This window comes from Canis lupus, chromosome 3 (assembly GCF_048164855.1).
Source record: "Canis lupus baileyi chromosome 3, mCanLup2.hap1, whole genome shotgun sequence".
Classification (NCBI taxonomy): Eukaryota; Metazoa; Chordata; class Mammalia; order Carnivora; family Canidae; genus Canis; species Canis lupus.
The window spans coordinates 53,495,984-53,518,198 of record NC_132840.1 but is presented as its reverse complement, the minus strand read 5'-3'; the positions used below and the strand labels follow the sequence as shown (position 1 = coordinate 53,518,198).

The 22,215-nt window shown below is 46.4% G+C and overlaps 1 protein-coding gene across 2 annotated transcripts in view; it reads left to right on the top strand.

The window, feature by feature from the left end:
- SHISA6 (shisa family member 6) overlaps positions 1 to 22,215 on the top strand; it is a 278,218-nt gene that overhangs the window by 129,253 nt on the left and 126,750 nt on the right. For both annotated transcript variants that reach the window (XM_072821111.1, XM_072821110.1), the window contains exon 3: positions 4,284 to 4,379. In XM_072821111.1, coding sequence (XP_072677212.1) covers positions 4,284 to 4,379 — 96 coding nt within the window. The remainder of the gene's footprint in view (positions 1 to 4,283; positions 4,380 to 22,215) is intronic.

The window sequence follows — 22,215 nt, the reverse complement described above, 5'->3', positions numbered from 1 at the left end:
GCTGGACTGTACACATCCTCAGGGAAGAGAAGAGACATTGACTCCCTCTGTTCACCCCATCCACCTGCACAGGGCTTTGCTTTTACCGATCCTTCCTCTCATCCTGCCAAACTAATTGTTCCTCTGGAGACAGAATGTGAATCCTTCTGGATCTTGACCTCCTAACCTTGGCCTTGTATCCAGCTGAAGGGAGATCTGTCAGTTGTTCTAACACATTTGTTCATAGAGTGTGGCTCCTGGACCTGTGGCCATCGGCAGCATCACCTGGGAACTTGTCAGTCGTGGAACTTACCTCTGACCTAGTATATCAGGAATTCCGGGGCTGGGGTCTAGTAATCTGGGTGCCTTCATGTGAGTCTGAGGTGCTCAAATTTGAGGACCACAGCTCCAGCAAAAGCTGAAGCTATCACCCTAACTTCTCCCACTCAGCGTCATGGGCAGCTTTCCCAACAAGCATCTTGAGAGATGCCTTTGAGAAATGTAAGCGCTCTGGGAGACGTGGGGCTCATTGACAGGTCCTTAGACTTGGTTTTCATGCTTACTTTTCATTTCACGTAACTCAGTATTTTCCAAGCTGATTCGACTATAGAATTCTTTTTTTAAAAAAGATTTTATTTATTTATTCATAGACACACACAGAGGGGCAGAGACACAGACAGAGGGAGAAGCAGGCTCCCTGCAGGGAGCCCGATGTGGGACTCGATCCCAGGACCCTGGAGTCACGCCCTGAGCCCAAGGCAGGTGCTCAACCGCTGAGCCATCCAGGTGCCCCTGTCACCTGCTCTTGTTCCTGACACCTCAGCATATCTTGCCTTTACTCAACGCAGAGCCTCAATGTTGACGCTCGACTTCCTTTGTGCCCCAACTTCTACGAACTTATTCATCACCATAGACTGCTCCTGAATCAGTAGTGTTTCCACCAGGTTCAAGGGTCAGAGAAGAGTCGCAACTCTGCCATTGTGACCATCCAGACCGTGGAGTGAAGTGGCTGGTGTCAGAGTTGTACAAATATTGGGCGAGGGGTGCCCTCTGGAGCCAGGGTTATGGCTGACCAGCTCCACAAACATGGGAGCGTGGCTTTTTCTCAAAGCTCTTGTGGGGAGTAAGGAGCCTGGGGTGCAGGATGGAAGCTCTTGTGGGGAGTAAGGAGCCTGGGGTGCAGGAAGCCACGGTTTGAAGGGAGAAGAACTGGAAGCTAGCATCAACTGTTGTCTTCTTTTGGCTTCCATTTTTCCATTGGTAAATGGGGGCATAATAAGATAGTAGGCAACTATCTTGGTGATTAAATTTTAAGAAAATGGTACATGTGAAAAATCTCTTAACCCGCACTATGCTACAAAATGTTCACTACTGCGATATCAACAAAACAAACCAACCCTGAGGCTGTGTTTTCAGAGGCACTGCCTGGCATGTAGTAGGTGATCAGAAAACTTGAGTCACTCATTAGACAAGCAGAGCCTTGGAGGCCTAGGCTACTGCTCAGTCCCAAGGGACATTGTTCCAGCTGACAGATAAGAATGATTTGTAAGTGGCACAGGCACTGTTTTATGTTTCATCGTCCTTGGTATTGATTCGTGTATCAAAAATTTTATTTATAAAAGAGCACAAAAATAAACCAGCCCAAATTCTGCAGGATGCATCACCGGTTCTGAATTAATGAGGTCCAAATTTATGACACTTTGGAACTGTCACTTCCTGGTCCTGCTCTGCCATCATTGGGGGCGGGGTAGGGAGAAAGTGACCATGTCATACAGGACAGAGGTCCCTCTCTCTTTGCAGTGCACAACCCACCCTCCCGACCCCTGCATCCCTAAAGAAGATGCATTTCTCCAGGTACTGGAGACGGTTTCTGGAGCTGTGACGTGGCTTGGGGTAGGGGCAGAGTCCTTTTAACTCCAGTAATTCTATTCTGTCAAATTCTGGGTTGTGACCACAGTATTTTATAACAATAGGGCTCATCATAGCAGGTTGTACGCCCTGAGGAGTGGGTATGGAGGGCACAACAGAAGTGATGGCAAAATCCTCTCAAGTTGTTGTGCTCGGACAGTTCTCAGAGTTTGGTCCCTGGACCTGACAGCATCAGCATTACCAGGTGACTTGATAGAAATGCAAAATCATGAGCCCCGTCCTAGATCTCCTGAATCAGAAACTCTGAGAGTGGGTCCAGCAGTCCATGTCAACATACCCTCCTGGCTTTTCTTTTCTTTGTTAAAGATTTTGTTTATTTATTTGAGAGACAGAATGAGCAAGAGAGAGCAGACCACCAGCCAGGGGATGGGCAAAGGGAGAAGAAGGAGCAGACTCCCAACTGAGCAGGGACCCCGATGTGGGACTTGATCCCAGGACCCTGGGATCATGAGCCAAGCCGAAGGCAGGTGCTTAAACAACTGAGCTGTCCAGGGGCCCAGCCTCCCATCCTGGCCTTGCTGATGCACACTCCGGTTTGAGGACTCTTGGTGTTGGAGAAGAAGGAAGGAATCAGGCCAGCCAGATTCTACTCATCAGAGGGAGGGCTCTGGAGCTCAAAACTTAGATAGTGGGTGGTACCAAGCACCCCCGAGGGTCCAACAGATGTTCATTGAACCAACTGAACAAACTGAACTTAGATTATCTCTCCATTTACCCCAGGGCAGTGGTTCTCTTTTCTGGTGGCACATTAGAATCAGCTAGAGAGCTTCTTTAAAATGTCATTGCCTAAGCCCAGACCTCAATGAATGGAATCAGAATCCCCGGAGTCATGTCTGGACATTCACATTTTTAAAAGCTTCCAGTTGGTTCCAACATGCACCTAGATTTGAGCTCTACTAATGCAGAGGGCACCCTTTTAAGAAAAAATGTGTTTAGGCTGTCTTTATATTTACCCTGCGTTTTTTTATTAGAAATTTATCTTATTTATATTATGAAAGAAAAAAACTTGGAAAATATGGAACCATTGAAAAGAGAGAAGAAATAAGACTCAGGTTCTAATTGTCTGAAGGCAGTTGGCAGTATCAGTTGTGTTTTCTTTCAGTTTTTTTTTTTTTTAAAGCTCTGGTTTGACTTTTTTACAGCATTGTGATCATATATAATATAGCATTGAGAGAAAGGGGATGGAGGGCCAGAGCCAGGGGGGTAAAAGGAATCTCGAGCAGATCCCACATTAGTGCAGAGCCCAGAATGGGGCTCAGTCTCACGACCCTGAGATCATGACCTGAGCCAAAACCAAAGAGTTGTATGCTCAACTGACTGAGCCACCCAGGCACCTCATTTTCTGTCCACATTTTAACTTAACCTTGCATCTTGGGTAGTTGTGCACACTGTCTTACTTCTAAGTAGCTTTTAACGTGCTCCTGTAGCAACATGACAAAAATATGACTTGTCTTCATTTTCCTGTCTCTACCTCAGGATGACATCATGGAGTCCTTTTTTCTTTCCCATACCTGTATTTCAAGAGCATTGCGGAATCCTGTTTGGAATGTCAGAAGCAGAATAATACTCTCTTTTCGTTTTTAATTTCTTCTCCCAGGAGCCCCATGCACCTGCACGTTTTCTCAGCCCAGCCCCACAGGTAGACGGCTGCGTGAGACCGACAAGGGATAAGGTCTTATTACAGAAAGTCAAGAGGGGAAAGCAGGAAATATTTGCCTGGTGTTTTACAACCACCGTCCTGTCCCTCTTCATCGGCTGATGCCAGATCTCTCTGAAGCCACGAGGCTGTGTTTCCACGGGGTGTGGTGGGACTCATAAACTGTCACATAGAGAGCAGCCCTGACCAGACAGACAGACCCCAGCCTAATGCTCTGGAAAGAAAGAAAACAAATGAGCGAGGCCAGAAGGAGCAACAGGGGAAAAGCTAGGCCAATGGACAGGATGGTGGGGCAAATCCACTGATGTTCTGGTGCACTCGGTCAGAAATGCCAAAATCAAGCCACGTGGACTCCTGTCCCTCTGCTTTCCGTGTATCCTTCCTATAACTTTTGTCTTTGTTGTGCAATTATATATATATATATATGTATATATATATATGTATATATACACATATACATACACATGTATATATACCCACATGTACTTGTATATATACTTGATATATATATAGTTTTTATATATACTGTGTGTATATTTGAAATATATATTATATATGTTTATAAAATAATATATATATTTTTTTCTTGATGGCGTCTACCTGCTTCCTCCGCTGCTGGTTTGAAACTGACTTCCTACTGGGTGAGCTGGAGCTGCAGGGCTTGCTTTGCTCTTGCTGCCATGGGTCTGCCAGGTAACTCTGCCCCATCTTCTTGCAGGACATTATGGGAAGGATGCTTACCGAAGTGGAGGACCTGATCTCCATAACTTCATCTCATCTGGATTTGTCACATTAGGAAGAGGACACACGAAGGGTACAGTGGAAACCATTTTTTACTAAAACACACAGGTTGCCTAGGGAGCCCCGATCTGAAATGTGAAGATGATGGTGGAGGCCAGAGGCTTGTCCGGGACAGGGGAAAAGCAGGGGTGGTTCCGTGGCAGCTTATCCTGGTAACGTACGTGGCTCCTGACAGGAGGGACCAGCAGGTCACAGGTGTGCCTTTAGAGGACTATAGACTTGCACGAGACATCCCTCCTGCCCCGCCCCTGGTGTGGAGCGGGACCCCAAGGCCAGGGCTCCTGCGGGAGGGACCACAGGCAGCGTGGTGGGAAACTACCAGCGGATGTGACACCATTGGAAAACTGTTTGCTCTCCTCTTGGCTCTTACCCGTTTTCCTTTTTAAACCACATTTTATAAATTGATGTCAATGTTCTGTACTGTGGGTTTTGAAGCCAGCGTGCTGCATGTCGAGAGTTTCAGTGTCCTAAGTGTGTCTATGTAAACTCTTGGGTGGAGACGCAAAGGTAGAGGTCACGCAGACCTTCAAGCCTCAAGATGAACGCTCACGTGGCATTTCTGCTGAGCTGCTTTATGACCTAGCTGACAGCTTGCAGAGCATCTGTGCAGGGGGTATGGAATCCTCGATTCTGTCTTTTGTTTAAAGAGTCCTCCTAGTGTTGTGAGCATCCTGTCATATCAAGAGTAACCGGATCCCTGACTCCTCTGATTACCTTCCTAACACCTGTGTACTGTTATAGATCAACTGTGAATTCTGTTGTAGGGATGCTGTATCCCTGTCTTCCTCTGAAATATGTGTCTGTTTTAAGTGTGAGCGAACAAGGACCTTTGCAATTTTTTCTTACATTCCATGCAACTACTTTTTAAATTCCCTATGTGATGTTTGTTCATCCTATAGAGAAAAAAAAATCTGTATCTGTGTATGTATTTTCTGTTGTGTCTCTTTGTGTCTAAATAAAGTTTATTGAGGATACAGGTGGCATTTGTGGCTACTCGAAGTTGCAGATATCAAATTGGGACCAGAAGGGGAATTGGGCTGCACGGTTAACCAGCAAAAGACACGCTCTTAGTCATACCCCTGTTAGCTCAAAGCTAGGACAGCCAGCCCCCACGTCATCTGCTCTGTGATGATTACCTCTCACTGACGCAACTAATGAAACAGATCTGAAACATCACGTTTTAAAACAATAACAAATAAATGTATTATCTTGCATAGTTTGGGTGGGTTAGGAATTCGGGAGCAGCTGAGCTCAATGCTTCTGGGTTGGAGTCTCTCAGGAGGTTCCAGTCAACATTCCAGCAGGGGCTGCATCATCTGAAGGCTCAAGTGGGGTGGAGGACCTGCTTTCAAGATCATCCACACACATCATGCTGGCTGTTGGCAGCAAGCCTCAGTTCCTCCCCCACCACGTTTGCTCCACAGGCTACTTGTGTGTCCTCATGGTATGGTGGCCGGGCTTCCCCAGAGTGGATGATCCAAGAAAAAGAAAGAAGGAAGCCCAAATGTCTTTTATGACTAAGCATTTTCTCAATATCTTATTGGTGACATGAGCCAGATATCTTCCAGATGGATGGGAACTACACAAAGGGGAAGCATCAGGTGCCAGAGATCCTGGAGGCCATCTTGGAGGTTGGCTACACCACACTGTTACAACCCATGGGGCAGAGCTACAGATCTGACTTTTTCAAACAGAACATGGAAGCTCTTTTTTTTTTCAAAAATATTTGATTTATTTTTTCATGAGAGACACACAGAGAGAGGCAGAGACATAGGCAGAGAGAGAAGCAAGCTCCCTGGGGGAGCCCAAGCAGGACTCAATCCCAGGACCCTGGGGTCATGACCTGAGCCAAAGGCAGATGCTCAACCACTGAACCACCCAGGTGTCCCAGAACATGGCAGCTCTTACCAAGCCTTCCCAACTGCAGTGGTTTCCCACGCATACCCTGGACCCTTATAGGTGATCCAACCTGAAACACCAAACAGCTCAATCTAAAGAACTTTATATATATATATATATATTTATATTTATATTTATATTTATATTTATATTTATATTTATATTTATATATATAAAAGAACTCTTCAAATGTTATGGTTTTGAGTTCATATGCTCATTCAACAAATATTTCATGAGGCCTGCTAGATGCCAAGCAATATTCAGAAGTAAACAAAATGGACTCTGCTTCTGCAACACTCCCATTCTTCTGGGGGAAGCAGACGAAATAAATCCTTGACGACACAAGCATGGGGAAAACCCCAAGCAGGTGCAGGGCAGGGAATGCTGTGGCAGGAAGCCGCTCTTGTCGGGAAAGGCAGCATGGGGGAGGCGGTAATTGGGCAGAGACCTGCATCCCAGGCAGAGGCGATAGGGAGGCGGCCCTGAGGTAGAAGCTTTATTGCAGCATCGAGAAATAGGAAGGGGGCTAGTGTGAATAGCACAAGATATTTCCTATAGGGTAGGAAAGCACAAGAGTAGGAGGACCTGGGACCAGAGCTGGAGGGGAGCCAGATCAGGCATTTATCTGACGGTGGACACCAGGTTGCTTCCAAACAGACTAGACCCCCATCAGAGCAACATAAAGGCAACTCTCTGTCCTTGATTGTCCTCTGGGTTGCTTTCATCCGGGAGGCTCTACCCTGCCTCGGGTGTAGGGCTTTGCTGTGTCTGCTACTGAGTTCCTAGATCTTAGCTTGTCCAAGTCTCCTGCAGCCTTCCTGCGAGCACATGGGACCCCAGTCATCACCCTCACAGGATCCCGCTGATCATTCCCTTCCTATCAAGGTCTCTGAAACGTCCTCTCCCCTCCAGGGATATACCTTGTGTGTATTTTCCTATTTAGATAATAACTAGAGTTTCATGAGTGGGGAAACTGGAGCTGGGGGAGGAGCTTTGGAAACAGGGATCTCTTTCCAATATGAGGACTCGTTCTCCCTGCACAGTCTGGATCTCAGGACAAGGGCTCAGCTCCATCCTGCCTTCTTTCAGAGCAACCGAGTTCAGCTCTGAGTAGTACCTATAAGCACAGCGGCCCCATGGAAACACTTGGGAAGGTAACTCCCTACAGGCATCGAACATGGGGCCATGTTCATCACCTGGGTTTTATGCTCTTCCTTTTTTTTTTCTATGTATTTCTTTTGGCTTCCCCTCTACTCTGCTACCTCTACCTTTATCCCTGTTTTCTCTTCTTCCTACATTGGCTTGAGGCCTTCTGGTGGCACCTGGCCACTGTATAGCCCCCACTTGCAACACTTGGAACCAACAGGGTAGCAAACTCCTGCTTTAGAAGGTCATACCATTGCCCTGCCTTGCATCATCCAAATTTGAATATATTTCTATCAGACTGTGATATCTGAGAATTGTGCATTGATGGCCCCTATTCTAGACAGTGCATCTTTGGATGCTTGGAGGCCTCCATCCCTCTCTACCATTTCAAAGGCCCCAGAGGCATCATGGGGAGAGAGCCGCACTCTAGCTTCATTGGTGGCTTGTTCAAATTCAGAGAGTTGAGGGTGAGGATGCTTTAGAATGAGATCCACAGAGAGTAGGATGCTTTAGAATGAGATCCATGGGTACACAGGCAATTAAAACTTCTGACACAAAGCCTACACCAGGGGCTGTTTTTTGATTAATGGGATTGTGAAGGTGAGACATTAAAGAACAGAAATTCTGACCTTGGGGGCTTTGTAACCACAAAAGCCCCCTGTTCCATCCCTATCCTGTTATGAAACCCCATATTTTAGCTTAGGAGGCCACCCAGCCATTGGTCAGCCTCCCAGGGGGCATAGCACTGCCTTAAGCTCACAGGTACCAGACTTTGTACTGATGCCCCCTTTTCAGGACTAACTGAATGATGTGCTCCACTTTCTATAATTCTTACTTTTTCCCTTATTTTCTCCAAGGAGTTAACCGTCCACTACTCTGATTTCTTCCTTTTACTTCCTGCTTACTCACCCCTTAGGCTAAGTGGAAGTCAAGGTCAAGGAAGATGTTATTAGAGTGACCAATAGTTTAGCCCAAGTTCCCCCTACACCATTACCTCTGTTCTTTAGACAGAATCACCCAGACCCATGTAGCACCCCAGAGGAGTCTGGAGGAAAGCAGAGCATCCCCCTAGCTGCCACAATGAAAACCCAATGATAAAAGTTCCTATTTGCTGAATATTTACTATGCACCAGCACTTTGACGTATGCTGTCTTATTTTCACCTTTATGATGATCCCATGGGAGAGCTCTCATTATCCTCATTTTGCTGGAGAAAAACTCAAAGTAGAGCAGTTGAGTAATTTGCACAGATGAACGTCAAATAGTTACTTTTATTCTAAATCCAGACCTATTTCCGAAGATCATGCTCCCAACCACTGCACATCCTTCCTCTTGGACAAGGAAGGGGCCAGAGCAGCGATGGGCAATGATTCCACAGGAGGGGCCCATGGCAAGCTCTCCATGGCCAGTGGCTGTTCTTATTAGATGCACACATTTTGGAGGATGTGAAAATCACACAAAAAGATGGACCAGGAATAGTACACCACTCGCAGATGAGCACTCGGCTGTCCTTCTAGAAAGGACGTGTAGGGACACCTGGGTGGTTCAGTGGTTAAGTGTCTGCCTTAGGCTCAGGGCATGATCCTGGAGTCCTGGGATCGAGTCCCACATCGAACTCCCTGCATGGAGCCTGCTTCTCCCTCTGCCTGTGTCTCTACCTGTGTGTGTGTGTGTCTCTCTCATGAATAAATAAATAAAATCTTGAGAAAAAAAAAAGAAAGAAAGAAAGGACGTGTAGTCTTCTAAGATCAATTTTCAGGATCTGTCCAAAGGAACACACTTACAGGGACCCTAGGGACCCTATTCTACTTCAGCATTTTGGTTAAAATGTCAGTCGGGCTGCCCGTTTTTGAGTCTGGTCAAAAGAGCTACAAAGAATTCTGTCCAGAATCCTCCATGTGTCAGTAACATGGATCCAAATGATCTCTACCAAGGTGTCCCAGGCCGGGCCAGGGAAGGTCCTTTTGGGCCGCCATGGCAGCAACGCGTGTGTGCTCACTGAGGCTGTCTCCTGCACTTGGGCAGTTTGCATGGTGAAAGTGATGTGCTGGTTCCTGTCTGCTTCTCCTCTGATGTTTCTGTTTACCAGGTCCTTTCCATCATGCCAGGAGCCGGATAGAGGGATGTGTGTGCATGTGTGTGTATGAGAGAGTGAGTAAGTTTGGAACAGAGGGGGATCCCTACAGACTTTGCTAAAAGGTAGGAGCTCCAAAGTAACGGCCCCTCTGTAAGAGGCAGACACTTTGCTCACCTGGTCATTCATGCCTTCAGGGTAGCGCATATGAGGAGCACCTGCTCTGTGCCAGACACTGTACTAGCCACTGAAGATACAGCAGACACACTTACAGGCCAGTGAGAAGTGATCGAAAGAAGGAAATACGTGAAGCATGTCAGGTAGGGTTCGAAGCTATGGAACAAAACAGGACACAGAAAGGGAGGGAGATGGCAGTTCATAAAAGCACCCACAAGGCTTCAGAGAGAAGTGCCATTTGGGCACAGACTGAAGGAGGTAAGAGGTTTGGGGGAGGGGTCTCCCAGGCCACACAGGGCCAGGGCGGGCCATTTAAGGATCTGGTTGCCTTTCTGGGCAAGATGGAAGACCAAATGGTTTTGGCCTGAGACATTAGGAAGCTGGAAGTGTGCGGGAGGGATAGGGTTTAGGCAGAGGTTGGGAGTGATGTGAATCCAGGCTGGTTCCCTATTAAGTTGTAGATGCTTATTTCAATCAAAGCATCCATGCAGAAATGTCAGGTTCAAGAAAGAAGTTTAGGCTGAGGATATACAGGTGGGGGTTTGTGATGGGTGAACCTAGGAGGCGACACGAGGTCAGCTGGGGAGAGTGTCACTTCCCACACTTCCCTAGTGAGCAAGGCTCTAGGAGGGAGCCACTGGGCACCCAACATGCAGAGCATAGCCTGGAAGCAAGCAATTTAGGGCAGTGTGGGACCTTGGAAATCGAGTGGAAAACAGAACAAGAGTGCCCAAGGGGGACCGTGATCAACTGGGTAAGCCATAGAGTGGTCCAATGAGCTGAAGCCTGAGCAGCGACTACTGGGTACCACCTGGTAACATAGAGGTCATTGGTGAGCTTGGCAGGAGCAGTTGGAGGGAAGAGGCGCATGTGTATCTGATGAAGGCAAGAGAGAATGAATGATGCCTGGGCTGTGCTGTTATGCGATTGGGGCGGACTGGGTGATGAGAAGAACAGGCGTCATTACGCTATCCTTTCTGGGGGGATGCGTTTGAAATGTCCCATGATAAAAAGCTATAAACGATTCTTTAAAATAAGAGAATGGGAGAAAAAGGATAGACTGCAGGTATGGACAACCCTCTAGAGTTTTAATGTGAAGCAGGGCTGGAGGGAAGTGTGATGGGAAGAGAGTTGTGTTTTGTTTTAAGACTGGAGAAGTCACGGTGCATTTGCGTGCTGATTTGAATGGTCCAGTAGAGAAGGGGAAATTGATGATGTATGTGGGTTGGGGAGCGTGGTGTTTCAGAGGTGGTGTCCTTGATGAGCAAGAGCAGATCGGATCCACCACGTAGATGGTAGATCTTAGCCAGGAGCAAAATCCGCCAGAGAAATCCACCACAAATGGAAGGCAGAACATTTGGCCCCAGGTACATGCAGGTGGGCATATGCCATTGGTGCTCAGTGATTTGGAGAAGCAAGATCATTAGTTGTGAGCGAGGATGAAGGTAGTCGACCAACCCACTTTGCCCCAGATGATCCAGTTTTAGCACAGAAAAGCCTGTGTCCTAAGAAGCCCCTCAGTCGTGGACAAATGCGCACGCTTTGTCACCCTAATGAGGACATTTGAGAAACCCCAGTCAGTGTGGCTTCAGAGCATCTTCCATACCCATCTCCAGGGCCCAGAGATGCAGACTGAGGATGCTGCTGGCTGGGGCTGGCCTCTGCATGGCTTCCAGGTGCTCAGAGGACTTGGGACATCCCCAAAATCAGCTAGGAGACATAGACAAGACCAGAGTGCCAGAAGCTGCTGCCATTCCAGGCCCTGCAGAAAGATCCTGAGCAGATCTCATTCTGTCTGAATGATGCTACCTGGAGACCGGGCTGGCTATGGTTAGCACCACTGCCCAGCCAGACTCTCCATGGGGTCTGAGGCAGAGGTAAGGCAGAAGCGTATAGGCTATAGGCTGCACACAGAAGAGGTAGGAGCATTAGAGAAGACCTGAGATCAGAGCTGGAAGTGACCATCCTGATGCCAGTTTGGGAGTCTCAGCAATGAGGGCCATGGTGGGGGATGGCACCCCAGCTGCAAGTCCCCAGATATAAGGACGAAGACCAGTGATCCAGAGGGATGGGGTTGGGCCAGTGGACCTGTCCCTTGAGCATGGGATGAAGCCAGGGATGAGGTCCTAATATACAGAAGGCCTGCAAGTGTTAGCCAGTGAAGGGCCTGGATGAAGGTCCTACCAGGAATAAGGGGCCAGGGCAGGGGAGAGAGAGGACCAGAGCCTTGTGGTCAGTGTGGTAACTGAGAAGTAGAGCGTAAGAGGTGGGAGACCTTTAGGTCATTACAGGGCCCAAGGGATAACATGGGAGTGGCTCTGAACAAAGCAGAGGGACCAGTGAAAACTGAGCTGAGGGGCAGACCTCCACTTATCCAGGGCCCCCATGGCTGTAGACAGTGTACCCTGGGTGCTGCTACGGTTGCCTGTGGTACCCAGGGCTCGAAATGAGGTCTTCGATTCTAGAAAAGGAAGAAGGGGCAGTCAGGCCACCCCCCACACACACAACAGGGTTTGAGCAAAAAGCCTTCAGACCATCCTGTGGATTGTGACAAGGGGGCACCCCTGAACCATTTGACTAAAGAAATCCAGCTTTATTATTTTCATAGTCTAGGATCTGGAGGAGTGAGTGGGCTTCCCTAAGCCAAGGTGTTGGAAGGCTGGACTCCAGATAAAGCACAGAGCTCAGAAGGCATCTGGTCTCCATGGCAACACAGAGCCTGGGAAGTACAATAAGAGCTAGAGGAGGCTGGGTCTGGCCTGCCTGAGACTGGTCTCTGAGAAGCCCATGTGCCACCTGGGAGCCTTCTTCCCTGTACTTTCTCCAGAGGCCAGGGTGGGTGAGAAGAAGTGGGAGCCAGGCAGGGAGGAGCTCTTGGCTTCTGGGTCTGAGTCAAGCTGTCTCTGGATCCTTCTGCTCTGTACCGTGGGACAGTGCCCTTTGCTTCCTCTCTGCCTGTTCCCTCCCGATGAATGGCTAATAGCGAGAGCCAGCCTTTGACTGTGTTGTGCGCGGCCTCATCCGGTGGCATTTCGCGTGATTCAGTCCCGCACACACAGGCTGAACCTAGGCCTCACGCTTAGGAAAACACGCAGCATCAGTGCGATTCCCTACTTTGTTGCATGGCGTCTACCTCATGTAGTTGTTAATTGCTTAATGTTGACTGCGCCAGAAGCAGGGATAGGTCTGCATGAAGGGTGAAGGTCATCCTCGCCTGGTGAATCCATTGCTCAGCATCACTGCTGATCCAGCAAGGAGAAATAAAGCAGAACCAAACCAGGACCATACCCTGGGGAGTTATCAACTGGATGCTTCCATTTGTGAATTCACCATGAAACCCCCTTTTGTATGTTGGTCCAGCGAACAGGAACACCCATGACCTCTCCCGTCCCTCAGGAACCAGAAAGGGTGTTACGTCCCTTTGGTGGCAGTTAGACCTTGCAGATGGAGCCGAGGAGCATGGTACCCACCAGAGCCAACTTCCTGAGCCATCCAAGGGTCCACTTCTAAGGTAGAACCATCCTGTTTGCCATCAGGAGGCCCACTTGGAGCCTCTTAAGAATGTCAGTTCACAAGTGGACCGTCCTTTTAGATTCATCTCGTTCTAAGGGCAGTGCTTGGGTTGAAACAGCACATGCTGACAGGTCATGTGGCATCTAAGCTGTCATCCAGCTCATGCTACCTTGGTAAATCATGGTGTTGAGAAAAAAATCCCGGTTAATACTTGTCTGTGGGCCTGCTATCTTGGGTCAGCTGGGCTGGTGTAAGGAGAGGAGAGGCGACACAGGGCAAAAAAGGGGGTCAGGATACACTGGGAAATTGCCTTGGGACATTTTGACTCACCTATAGGGCACATGGATGTTCTACTTAGAAGACGAGGAGCCCAGATACAGGTGGATGTCCCGTAGTCTCCAGCAGGGAGGCAAGAGAGATGTCTTGTCCGTACATTGAAATCAGGGAAGCATCAGTCCTCAGCTTTTGCCAGCCTGATTCCTTTTCTGCTCAGCCGGTAGGGAGGCCCAAAGGAAGCCTGGAGCACCCCCGAATCTCAGTGGTCCGTTGAAGTTCCCTGGGAGACGGTAGAGGGTCAAGTTCTTTGGTTTTCCCAGAGGTTGGCATGCTCAGCCAGAGGTCTGGGCTCCTCTGGGCTCTCTGCTTGTTTTGTATTTGCTTGCCAGCGCCAGATCTGAGTTTTCTCTTGCCATGATCCATGGCCCACGTTGACCTCAGCAGCAGGTTTGTGGCCAGTGCACCCTCTTCCTGGCACTGGTCTTGGCACCGACTAGTCATCCAACTTGGGAATCTCCCCTTCTCAGGAGCCAGCCCTTGGCATTGGCTTTCCCTCCTTCTCCACTGCTTATTGCCAAGAGTCTCAGGAACCCTGACAGCTAAGCTATGGGGCTTTCGGGTCTGGGAAGGTTCTGGGAGTGCCATCCCTATGCCAAGCGGGAGTCTGTGGCCAGGAGGCAGCCTCTCAATCCACAGTTGCCAGGGTTTCATGGTGGACAGAATAGTGATGACCTCTGTTCTCAGGGCACCAGTCTCTGGCACGTAACCATATAATTCTATGACTCAGCTTCTGGGCAGATTACAGACGTAGCAGGATGATGGCATGCCAGCCCTTCCTGCCCAGACTCACGGCCTCAGCCTCAGTGTTACCGACCTCCAGGTAGTGATGTAAACCTCCCTCGTTAACAAGGAATGTAGTGAGAAGAAGAGGGCCACTCATGTCAGACAGGCTCATTTACGAGCGGCAGCTTCCCCACCTGCTAGGCATGTGACCTTGACCTCTATGACATTCATCTCCAAGATCAGGTAATAGTGCCAGCTGCCCCACAGGGCTCTGTGCAGATCGTGTGAGATAACACACTCCAGAGCTCTAAGCACTCAAGCAGGGGTTAGCTCTTCATATTGTCAGTGGCTTAAAATGCTGAAGAATCTTACCCCTCAGGGGATAACGTTAGGGCCAGCGCATTGGCATCTCCTAGGAACTCTTTTGAAACACAGACTCTTGGGCTCCACCCTGAGCCTACTGCATCTTGCAGATTCAGACTCGAGTGACCTGTCCCAGATGTCAGCATCAGACTCGAGTGACCTGTCCCAGATGTCAGCATCACAGGGCTTTGTCCATTTCAGTGAAGCTTAGTTCTCAGGTTGGGCCAAGATGAGTACAATAGTGCCTGGCTTCTGGAAATTTCGACTCTGCCAAAAGGGAAGTGCCATAAAATAGATCCCAAGGAGAGTTGGGGGGAGGGCAGGATTTAAGGGAGGAAAACCTTTTCTCTGAGTGAAGGAGTCCTGACCGGCCCTTCTATAAGACATGGGAGTTGGGATGGTCCTCGCAGAGCGGGAAGACTGTGACAAGCCAAGAGTGGGGCAGGCAGTGGTGCCCCTCAGAACAGAGGCAGGGAGATGGAAATGCCAGTGTGACAGGGCACAGGACCGCTTTAGTGGGGTACAGGGAAGTGATGGGGGCCATGGGAATGACATGGGGGCTGGAAATGACACTTGAGAGGTAGATTGGAGGCAGTGCCCTAAACCCTGCCAGGGACAAAATACAGGTTGAGGTCAGAATTCCAGCTGGTTATCCTCACCCATCTTATCCTATCCCTTTCTACTCTTCTGTCTTTGAGAATAAAACTAAAGCCAGGGGCGCCTGGGTGGCTCAGTCAGTTAAGCATCCGGTTCTTGATTTTTCGGCTCAGACCCTGATCTCAGAATCAAGCTCTGCATCAGGCTCTGTGCTCAGCACGGGGTCTGATTGAATTCTCTCTCCCTCCCATTTGCCCCTCTCCTCTCTCTCCCTCTCCCTCTCTCTCTCTCAAATAGATAGATAGATAGATAGATAAATAAATAAATAAATAAATAAATAAATAAATAAATAAATAAATACATAAATAAATAAATAAATAAATAAATAAATAAATAAATAGGAACACCTGGATGGCTCCGTGGTTAAGCGTCTGCCTTTGGCTCAGGGCATGACCCCAGGGTCCTGGAATCAAGTCCCGCATCGGGTTCCCTGCAGGGAACCTGCTTCTGCCTCTGCCTGTGTCTCTGCCTCTCTATCTGTGTGTCTTTTATGAATAAAGTCTTAAAAATAGATAGATAGATAGATAGATAGATAGATAGATAGATAGATAGATAGATAAATAAATAAATAAATAAAATTAGAAAAAAAAAGAATAAAACTCAGCAAAACAGCACACACCAAGCAGGCCCCCGTGTGACACTGACTCCCTGGGTAGAGATGGACGCAGCAAACTTAGAGTCCACTCCCTGCCTCTATTTCTCCAACTGAGAGCATCCTCCCTGTGCATCAGTCGCGGTGTAGCAGACAGCAGAGCTGAGGGAATCAGAGGAGAGCTCCTGGAGCCAGTGTTCCATGGAGATTCCGCTCCCCCTGCTCCATCCCATCCGTGGGTTTGCCGACTTCAAGCCCTGCAAGTCTCCCTGTATCAGGCCTGTGTCCTCGAGCAAGCCAGAGTGTTGAAGGCTCGTCAGGTCCCTTGTTCTCTGATACTCGGGGGTGATCTCAGGAACAGACCCCTCCTGATGTGAACCACAGCACCGAGTCAGGCAGTTGGCTTTCTCCCCCAGGAGACCTTTGACGTGGAACACCCCTGCGTGTTCCCAGAGTGGCTGGATCTCCTGCCCACACTCCACAGTACATTTAGGAAGACCCCCAGGATACATGCGTGATGTTAGAGGGAGATAATTTTTTTTTCCCCGAGGTTAACTGCAGATGGTTCGTGGCTCCTACCTGAATGCCCTTCCACTGGCAATGCATCAACGTGCAACTGGGTTCACGGGGGCCAAAGCTTATAAAGTATTCATTCCTCGAATAGGATGGCTGTCAGACGCTTGCTCTCATCATCTGCTTGCCAATGAATCCTTTCGCTTTTGCCCTGGGAGAGTAATTCTGGGGGAGCATAATGGTTTTTGGGTTTTTTGTTAAGAGCACTTGAACACAGATGCCCGAGCCCCACATCCATTCAACTGAAATATGGACACCAGCTGCGCCCAGATTGAATCGTGGCAGATTTGACAGAAACTTACGTTTGTGCAGATGAAGGCCAGGGGCCCTCAGCCAGTAGCACCCCTGGCTTCTCGGGGGCTTAAGTAGAAGAATTCTGCGTGCTGTCCTCAGGATCTCTCCTGCCTCACCACTCACACCCAAGTGCATTGCCATTCCATTCTGCTCTTATCTCCTGGCCTTGCCCACTGCTTGCTTCCTCCTCCACCTCCTCCTCCTTCTTTTTCTTCTTCTTCTATTTTTAAGATTTTACTTATTTATTTTGAAAGAGAGAGCATGTGCGTGTGCATTTTGCCAGGGGAGGGGCAAAGGAGAGGGAGAGAGAGGATCTCAAGCCGACTCTGCACGGAGCTCAGAGCCCATGTGGGGCTCTATCCCACAACCATGAGATCATGACGTGAGCTGAAATCAAGAGTTGGATGCTTGGGATGTCTGGGTGGCTCAGTGGTGGAGCATCTGCCTTTGCTCAGGTTGTGACCCTGGGGTCCTGGGATCGAGTCCTGTGTCAGGCTCCCCACAGGGAGCCTGCTTCTCTTTCTGCCTGTGTCTGTGCCTCTCTCTGTGTCTCTCATGAATAAATAAATAAAATCTTTAAAAAAAGAAAAGAGTTGGATGCTTAACCAACTGAGCCCCCCCAGGTATCCCTGCTTGCTCCCCTCTTCACCCAGCATCTCGATCCATGACTCCCTCCCTTCCCATTTAGACAACTCTCAAAGACCTCGCAGGTGGAGATCCGTTCTTGCCCCGCACATCCTGTCCTCTGCTGAGCAGCCAGGGTGATCTTATTCTAACCTCATTTGATCCTAAATATACCTAACCTGACCTGAAGCTCAGACCTCTTGTCACTCTTTGCTTTATAAAACTTCAAAGGCCCTCTACTGGAGCCGGAGTCTTAAATATTAACCCTGACGCTTCCAAACAGCACTTCTGCATCATAAAAAAAAAAAAAAAAAAAAAAGAGTTCAGTGGCACGTGGGTGGCTCCATCTGTTGAGCGTCTGACTCTTGATTTCGGCTCAGATGGTGATCTCAGTGTCGTGGGATCGAGCCCTGCATCCAGCTCCACGCTGGGCTTACGATTCTCTCTCTCCCTCTTCCTCTGCCCATCCCCCACTCCCTTCCTCTCTTAAAAAAAAATCCTGAGTTCAAAACTCCTCTTAAAAGACAATTTGTGTTTATCCTTCCTTACTTCCTCTGTCCATCTATTGACACCGTGACTCAAGAACAAACACATGATATGTGAGGATGGCACTGTCTGGTCCCCGTGTACTGCTTTTCACTGCTCTCTAATCAGAATTGGGCTCTTTCCTGTTCTTCCCTCTCTAGGGTCTTTGCACAGATGATTCCTCTGTCTGGAAAGTTCTCCTATGGCCCATATCAGACCAATCTACTCATTGTTCAGGTCTCTGCTGGAATCTCCCTTCTGCAGGTTAGACTTCTTGGCCATCGAATGGAACTCAGACCTTCTATTATATTTTCCAGTTTCACTCTTTATATTTCCTTCCCTGTATCCTTCAAACAGTTTTTTTTTTTTAATTTGTATAGTTCCCTGCCTGATAGTTGTCTTTGCCATTAACCACACGAGGAGGCACCATGTCTGGAGATGTTTACTGTGTGTTCTTCACGGCTAACACAGTGTCTGGCACGACACTATTGGTGTTCAGTGGATAATGTGAACGAATGAATGAGTGAATGGATGGTTGAATGAATGAATTGAAACAACACTAAAGTGGAAGTTGAGAGACCTGATTTGTTGCAAGTGAATGTGTTCTTGGGAAAATACCTTCACCTCTCTGGCTCTGTGTCTCTCTATTGGTAAACTTTTCTACAAGATAGCTTTTAGTCCTGATATTTCGGGACTTGTGTGTGTGCTAAAACTCAAGGTAGGCAGTTTCCTGTGACCCAAGTCCTCTCCAGAGCTGTTCTCTGCACCCTTAGACCTCTACAAGAATTGATATCTCTTCATTTCTTTGTATCATGGTACTCTTTACAGCTGCAATCATATGTGTTTTATTTTTATTGTTTAAAGATTTTATTTATTTGAAAGAGAGAGCACAGAGGGAGAAAGAGAAGGAGATTCCCTGCTGAGCAGGGAGCCTGATGCAGGGCTGGATCCCAGGACCCTGAGATCATGACCTGAGCCACAGGCAGGTGCTTAACTGACTGAGCCACCCAGGTGCCCCTCACATGAATTTTTAAATAAAGGAGAAGGAGGAGAAGGAGAAGGAGAAGGAGAAGGAGAAGGAGAAGGAGAAGGAGAAGGAGAAGGAGAAGGAGAAGGAGAAGGAGAAGGAGAAGAAGGAGAAGGAGAAGGAGAAAAGAAGAAAAGAAGAAAAGAAGAAGAAGAAGAAGAAGAAGAAGAAGAAGAAGAAGAAGAAGAAGAAGGAAAGAAGGAGAAGAAGAATACAATATAGTCACCATTTTTCATCTTATTTTTTAAACTTAATACAGCTTGGATATCATTCAATACCTGCACATACAGATCTAGATCAGCCTCCTCCCACCCCCACCAATGGCTGCTTAAGAATCCATCCTATTATAACATCATTTTTATAAAATCAATATACTAATTGCTTTTTTACTGCCGCCTTTTTATCCTTTAAATGTTTTTATTTAGAAATAATTTCAGATTTACATAAAAGTATCAAAAATAGTGCAAAAATTCCTGTATACCCTCCAAATCCTCCAAATTTTAATATTTTATTGCATTTGCTTTATCATTCTATGTGTATATATATATATATATATATATATACACAACATGTCGTGTATACATTTAACATCTTTAACATCATATGATGCGTATATATAGCATCACATATATACATTTATATTTTTTTCCAAAAATACATATATGTAGGTCTTTAAAAAATATTTGGGAATAAGTTGGAGATATGATGGCCTTCTACCCCTGAATACTTAAGTATGTAATTCCTAAAATCAAAAACTTTCTCTGACATATCCATCGTATGATTATCAAAACAGAAGATTGATGTTGATGGAATACAATTAACTAGTCTGCAGCTTTTATTTCAGTGCACCACCCCTGTCCTTTACAGCAAAGGAGAAACGTTTTCCCTGGTCCAGGGTCAGATATTATTAGGTTTATTTCTAAGTATCTGAACACTTTGGTTGCTGTTTGTCACTGGGTTTTCTCTAGCATTATGACCTCTGGTTGCATTTGCGTATATAAAGGCCTTTGATTTTTTTGGTGTGTTAATTATATATCCTGCTGCCTTAGTGATTTATTGTGTTGTTTGAATTATTTTTATCATTAACATTCCAGATAAACTATTATGTCAGATGCAGATAGAGGTACTATTGCTTCTCCTTTACCCTTATGCCTCTAATTGATTTACCTTTCCTGATTGTGTTAGCTTAATAGTAGAGCATTGAATACTAGTGGTGCTAGAAGGCAGCCTTGCTTCGTTTCAATGTTAGAGAAAATGCTTTCCCATTAAGATACTGTCTTCAGGACCAAGGTAGGTAGGTAGAAGATGGATGGATAGATGGATAGATAATTGGTTCAGATTAATTCATGTTAAAAGCATCCCTTGATTCCTGGGGCACCTGGGTAGCTTGGTAGGTTGAGCGTCATACTCTTGGTTTCAGCTCAGGTCATGACCTCAGGGATTGAGCCCTGCGTCAGCCTCTGCACTCAGCAGGGCATCTGCTTGAGGATTATTTCCCTCTGCTCCTCCCCTGCTCGCTCGCTCACTCGCTCGCACGCTCTCTCTTTCTCTAAAATAAATAAATAAATCTTTTTCTTAAAAAAAGTATCCCTTGATTCCTCTTGAGTTTCTTTTTTAAATCAAGAATAGGCATTGAATTTTGTTAAAGTTTTTTTTCATCATTTATGGAGATACAATCTTAGATTATTCCCCTAAATCTATTAATGTAGTATATAATATTGACAGAATTCCTAACATTGACTCAGTCTTGCATAGAATAGATAAATAGAATAAATAAATAAATAAATAGAATAAATCCCACTTGGTCATATATTATCTTCCAAATATGATATCGGATTCTGTTTGTTAATATTTCATGTAGTATTTTCCTATCACTATTCATGAATGATGTTTGTAGTTTTCTTTCTTGTACTGTCTTTATGTGTCTTTTAGTTTCATCATTACTAAAGCAAATACCACTGGCTTTTCTTTTTAGAGATATTATTTATTCATAAGAGACACAGAGAGAGACAGAAACAGACAGAGGAAGAAGTTCCCTGTGGGGAGCCTCATGCAGGACTCGATCCCAGGTCCCAGGATCATGCCCTGAGGTGAAGGCAGTCAGTCACTCAACTACTGAGCCACCCAGGTGCCCCTATCACTGGCTTTGTTAAAGGAATTGGGAATTACCTTTCCTTTTCAATGCTCTGGAGCTATGTGTATAGCATTAGGACTGTGTCGGCTTTGAAGATTTGAAAGAATTAATCCTAGTGCACCCGAACCTAGCTTATTAGTAATGTTTTCTACAAGGTAGTATTTTTTCCTATTTAATTTATTTTTAAAATCTTGGTATCTAAGTTGGTTATTATGTGGGGTTCTTCTGGTTTTTTGGTTTTTTATTTTTGCTAGTAGTTACCTTTGTACTTAATTGTTCAATGCTTCTTAGTCCCATGTGTTCAAATGTAACTTTTTAAAAAAAATCTGGTTTCTTAGTTTTTTTATTGATATTCTTTAACTTCTGCCTTTTGCCTATGCAACAATCAGTATGTTTATTCTACTTTCTTCTCCCAATTTTTGGTTGTCACATAAATACCACTTGTACATTAGTCCTGTACCCTCTTACCCACCTGAGTTTTAACCTTTTAGTTTGACAAAGGTCTCTCTCTCTCTCTTTCTCTCTCCCCCACCTCTCTCTCTCTTCCTCTGAAGTTTAACCAGTCATCACTTGGTTGGATGAAGTTCATCTTCCAATAGATTGCCTAAGGGCTCATGAATACAGAATTCCCTAAGTCTCTATTCCTTGAAACTTGTTCTGTAGCCTTGATGGTTGAACAAAAGTTTGGTTGTAAAATTCTAGGTTCGCCCTTTGTTTCCTTGAGTCTATGAAAATGGTGTTCTATTGTTGCCTTTGTACACTATTGTATACTATTTTTTGAGAAGTCTAATGAAAGTTCGATTCTGACTTTGTAAGCTATTTGATCTTTATGCTTGAGAGGCTTGAGCAATTTTTTCTTTATCTTTGAAGTCTGTTAGTTTTACCTTGGCACCAGAGGTGATCATTCGTCCATTTCCCAGGTACCTTTCGGCTCTTTCAGTATGTACCACCAGAACTTCTTTTAATTTAAAGGTAGTCTTAGTGAATTATGTTTTTATACATTAGTTTTCTTGCCCAGTTTTGTCTTTCTTCTTAAGGGACCCTAATTATAGGTCTGCTATGTTTTCTCTCCTGTCCTCCAGTGCACCACTTTCTAATTCTCATTGCTTTCATCAGTTCATTAATGTGGCTGTGTTTTTACCTTTCCTCAGTACCTTTGGTAAGTTTTATTTATTTATTTTTTTTTTTTGGTA